A 5,557-nucleotide genomic window follows, 5' to 3' on the forward strand; every position below is an offset into this window, starting at 1 on the left:
CGTTGAGTATACGGGATCCCTCCCGGATAGAACTAGTCTAATGGATGCATATCAATTAACGGACCAATTAGGGTCTAATGTATCTTAACTTAAGCGTTAGATTTTAGAGAAATTTGTTAGGAAGTAATTTTCAAAATAACGGCTTTACTTGGTCGTGTTACGTTTCACTTGCGGTTTCAAAAGCTTTTGAATTCCATGTTTAAGTCTATGAATTCCATTTTTTATGAATATACGATTTTTGTATTGGGTTTTTCGTGGACACTGCAGGCTTCAATGCGAATGCACGAGTTGCGTTCTATCATATTATCAATCAGCGTTGCCATTGCTCTTGAGCTTCCGTGCTGTACTTACGATTTTCCCTGTGCCCTTTGCCTCATTTGCAGCCCTATAGTACCGCCGGCAAGATTTTCGTTCTTCTCAACGCGGCCAATGATGCGCTCGAGTTTGAAATGTATTCTATGCTGCAACACGGCAATTCACTGTACAATGTGCATAGTTCAAAGGCTCTGAGAATATGCTTGCAGAGTCAGCAGAAAGCTTAACAACGAAGCACGGATAGCTAGCCTGCACCTTGCTCATATCAACTCTGTAAGTTCCAGATTCAATGCTTGATAGTGCAGTTCTTGAGTTCCTGGCGATCATGGTACCTGTCAGACAATATCCCAATTCAGCGAAACCAGGTCCTTGTGACGATGACTACAAGGTCATTTGCATGATTCCACCAAGCGACCTGCAGGGATCCTAAGGTTTACAAATTTAGACACAGGTCCTTCCACAGCCATGCGTCTGCTTAGTGTATTCCATCAAGCTACTTTTCACTTCCACCAGTATTTATATCCCATCTACGTTCCCATATTATTCGAGAACTCAGCAGTCATCCACCCTATCGCGCGTCTGCTCGAGTTCATGGCCATGAGACTCTTCACGCTCTTTCTGTCGATCATGACGATCCAGCGTGTCTCTGCGAATGCTGGTCATTTCCTGGATCAGACATCGAAACATGGGTCGACCACCCTCTTGATCGCGAACGAGGCGGAGGAAGCCTACGTTGCATGGGTGGAGAGGGTCGCAGCAAAATCGATCGCCGCAAACACTTTCGAAGGAGAAATGTCTGAAAAGAAGGCTAACGAGACCCTTATAACAGTGGATAAGAACGGGAAAGGAGATTTTCGAAGCGTGCAGGACGCTGTAGATTCTGTTCCGAAAGGCAACGCTCAAAGAAGAGTCATCCAGATAGCTGAAGGTGTTTACAAGTAAGTTTGAACGTTGACTGACGGCACGCCATGTACTAGCAGCAGGTGCTGTATGCATAGATTTGGCTTATCGTTACGAGGGTTTCTCGTCCCATTTTTGTATGCAGTTGGACAAAGTTTGACATTGCTGGGTTGTGCAGGGAGAAGGTGAAAATACCAAAAAATAAGCCGTATATCACTTTCCAAGGCGCTGGTATGGACTCGACCAAGATAACTTGGCATGACACGGCTAAAAGCAGCAAAAGTACATTCAGAAGCGCTACTGTGGCGGTTATGGCAAATGGATTCATAGCTAGAGATCTGGCTTTTGAAGTAAGTGGTAAAGGTTTCTTTCGTATGATCTTGCTATAAGTGAGAATAGCAAAACTTATGTGCTTAACGTTGTCTCAATCGTGTGTATCTCAACAGAATTCTGCACCCGCTCCGCATCCAGGCTCAGTCGGTGGCCAGGCAGTCGCTTTGCAAATTTCAGGAGATCAATCAGCATTCTATGATTGCGCGTTCTACGGGGCACAAGACACGCTGTACGATCACAAAGGCCGACACTATTTCAAAAGCTGCCTCATAGAAGGCTCGATTGATTTCATCTTTGGAGACGGGCTCTCCCTTTACGAGGTATTTCGTGTGCTCTGCTTACGTTGACAAGGCTCTGTCTTATGGCATTTTTTTGTTTGCTACCTTCGCTCATACTATTAATCTTTATCCATACTTTTTCACATTCCACGCTCATGTGACCCGAATAGGATTGCCGCTTGCACACCTTACACACATCCGCCGGATCTCTTACCGCTCAGCAAAGGACATCGAAGTCAGAGGACACTGGCTTTTCTTTTATAAACTGCACCATCTCAGGGCCCGGGGTTGTCTACCTTGGGAGAGCTTGGGGTGCTTATTCCAGAGTCGTATACATTTACACATACATAGATGATATCATTTTACCGGGCGGCTGGTACGACTGGGGAATTCCAGCCAGAGAAAAGTATGCGTCGAGATGAATTATACAGTGCCATGTTTTACAGTTTCTTCCTCATGATTGAAGACCGTTTCTCGTTTTGATCTTTTAGTCGGCACTGACGGACGCCATAATCTTTCAGGACCGCTTTTTATGGCCAATACAAATGTTCCGGCCCTGGCGCGAATGTGACGAATAGAGTTGCCTGGTCTCATGAACTTACGAAAGATCAAGCTTCTCCTTTCATGTCACTCAGCTTCATCGATGGCCAATCATGGCTACCAAATTGAGTTCATAACTGTTGCATATACTTATGATATAGCGCTCTATCACAGCCAACAGATATCAACATACTTAAGTCGTTAAAAAAAATACAAAACATCCATAAGTCTGATATGGAAAAAAAACATACGTAAGCCTGATAACTTAGTGAGTGCACCGGAAAGTCGCCCTTTTTATGGATGATGTGGGCTTGGAGAAGACCAATGGTATTATTTCTCCATGCTTTGTAATAATCTCACAATAAATCACTCCATTTGCAAATCCAGTAGACAATATGTCCTTTTTGGCTCTTTCATGACTGAGATACAAGTTATAAAATCTAGTAATTGGCAGCTGATCATAAATGTAGAGCCCCTAAAAATTGAAAAAGGCAACATATTTCACTGTCCTCTTTTATGTTACTAAAGTATCAACTTCTATTTATACTTGACTTTTAGCCACTCCAACCATCTAAACTTCTATTTTTGCATTGAGCTATTGTCTTTGTTACTCGTCCCTCCTTTACATAACATAGCAAAGAAACATTTTGAACTTGATGCATATGCTTTCCTCCAAAAGATCTAGTTCATGACTTGCATTTCATGACTTGCATTTGAATTCATGATGCATCATGCAATTCTAGATTTCCATGCTCTCAAACTTTGGAGAAAAGTTCCTCCGTGGACAAACAAATTAACAATCAAGAACTCTATTATCTAAGCATCAATCACTCAAACTTTTGAGAAACGCTCATAGGTAACACTACTATACATGGGTCCTATTTCGATGCTTAAGGACCGACGATTAGCGCATGCGGGGTGCTAATTGTCAGTAACCAAAGCAGGATTCGTTAAGGGTCGCTATATAGCAACTTTAGGCAAATGTCGCTATATAGCGACATTTAAAGAGCGTTGCTATATAGCAACCTTTATTAAACTTGTAAATGGTCGCTATATAGCAACACTTATTAGACTTGTGAATGGTTGCTATATAGCGACACCGAGACAGTTTCCTATAGTGATGTTTTGCAGAGAGTGTTTTTTCTCATACCGACCTTAAAAGATAGTTTTTCCTAATGACAAAATTTTTTTCCTTTTGATATATGATTGATCCTTTGAGAGAATAAAAGTACAAGAGCATGTACATTAAGCCTTTGAAGCTCATATATTCATGTCTAAGTTTGAGATGAAAAAAATCAATGAAGAGCATTTACATCAACGGCTTCATCCTGAGCCAAGTTTAACGTGCGAAACAAGTCTATCTCTAACTCTATACCAAGTTGATCTCCTATATCATCATCGTACTCTAGCATCGTATGTTCACCTAAGAGTACTTGATCATCTTCTTCAATAAAGTGTGGCGATTCTTGATGATTGTCATCTTCTTCCTTAATATCGTGATCTCCATCTTCTTCCCATACGATGTCATTATGCACATCTTCCTCTTGGCTCATATTGTGATCTTCATCTTCTTCGCTAGATCCATCTGGATCAATTGGATCCGGCATTGGTAGTGGCATCTCCATATCCACATCTCTATCTTCAAAAATTTGCTTACTTCGTGGTGCAACTTGGATCACGTACCACCATCTTGGATCAAAATGATCTGGATGAAAAACCACCTATATTGAAGATGGGTGCCAAATGCCATCAATTACATATATGAAATTATGCTTAAGTACATGTATCAATGGATCTTTAAAAACAAAAGCTTCGATTAATTAAATCATTAGTATGCACCTACTCACAATGCTCGGGAAGAACAAAAGTCTCACTTTCATCAGTCCAAAGTTTGGTGGAGTCTATTGCAAAGAGACCGCTACTTTTTTTTCTCACTATCACATGGGGACTGTTGTAAATAGTTATAAACCATTTTACATCAAAAATGAAAGTATTGAATCGTCTGAAATCAATTTCATAGATTTTGCGTATGGTTCCACAATAATCCAACTATGAGGAGAGAAGATTGGTATACGAAGCACTTGCTCGGCTATCTTGTGTGAAGTTAGCCATGACTCCACAATCATATGTGACTCTCTTTGAATCGATGCATTCCACGTGAAAATATCGTCCATATGACCATAATGCACTGTACTTTTTGTACTACAAAAGAGCATCATTAAAACAATGAAGATGCATCTATTTATAGCGTATATTATCACAAATAATTACTTAATTATGTCAAGAGGTAAGAAACTTACATGCATCATGTATCTAGATGATAACTCTCGCTCGCGCTCGTTTATTATCTCTCCATCACGTTCGGCTTTACATAGAGCCAATTGTAGCCAATCAAGTGACATGTGAGTAGGGAGAAGGGCGAGATCCCATGGACTTGGTTGCGACACTTGTACATTACTCTAAATCTCATCCATGCATTTATTCTTTCTACTTTGGCCGCTTCACGTCTCTCAATCCACTTCTACATCTCCTTCCTATTGAGGATACAAAACTTATTGAACTTCTCCATTTGCTCTTCGCTCATCTTTCTTTTAATCCCTTTTCCTTGGGGAACCTCGCCAAGGATGTGATCATCATCCTTGTTAGGCCAAGCTTCCGACATATCGGGATCCGTGGATGCAAGAAACTCCATGATATATACTAGTGACTCTTGCACAAGCCATCCCTCTGCCATGCTTGCTTCTGGTCTTGCTTTTTGTCTTACAAATCCCTTCAAAGTTTTCATAAACTGCTCGAGAAAAAACATCCACCGACTATGAGCGGTATCTGCAATGGCCACCTCATCAACTATGTGCACAAGCAAGTGCACTTGAGTTGTCATAATGCTTGAGGGAAAGTGCTTTTTAAGCAAGCATATGGCTTCGATGGATTCCACCCTAGCCTTCTCGATGCTCGATATGGAGATCTCTTTTTGAGATATCCACCTATTTCACATGCCCATGTAAGATATATTCATAATCAGTCTATAGATTATTCAGATTAAATTGAAGAAAATGCAATCAATGCGATTTGATAGTAAGCATACCTCATGATACCACTGATCTTGAATATAGCATTTCTAGCATCTTCTTGTAAGAATACTTTTATTGTAACTGGGAGGATCATGAACTATCAAAGCAACAAAGAAGTCA

The 5,557-nt window shown here is 40.8% G+C and overlaps 1 protein-coding gene across 1 annotated transcript; it reads left to right on the forward strand.

Moving 5' to 3' along the window:
• Positions 1–895: 895 nt before the first annotated feature.
• LOC147904582 (putative pectinesterase 53) lies at positions 896–2,592 on the forward strand. Its single transcript, XM_087394862.1, has 5 exons — positions 896–1,253; positions 1,394–1,565; positions 1,662–1,868; positions 1,997–2,232; positions 2,348–2,592. Exons 1-5 carry the CDS (start codon positions 907–909, stop codon positions 2,493–2,495), a joined length of 1,110 nt encoding a protein of 369 aa, XP_087250988.1. The 5' UTR covers positions 896–906; the 3' UTR covers positions 2,496–2,592.
• The last annotated feature ends 2,965 nt before the right edge of the window (positions 2,593–5,557 follow it).

Source organism: Dipteris shenzhenensis, chromosome 2 (assembly GCF_047967505.1).
Source record: "Dipteris shenzhenensis isolate YYH24624 ecotype China chromosome 2, Dip_SZ_1.0, whole genome shotgun sequence".
NCBI classification, from domain to species: Eukaryota; Viridiplantae; Streptophyta; class Polypodiopsida; order Gleicheniales; family Dipteridaceae; genus Dipteris; species Dipteris shenzhenensis.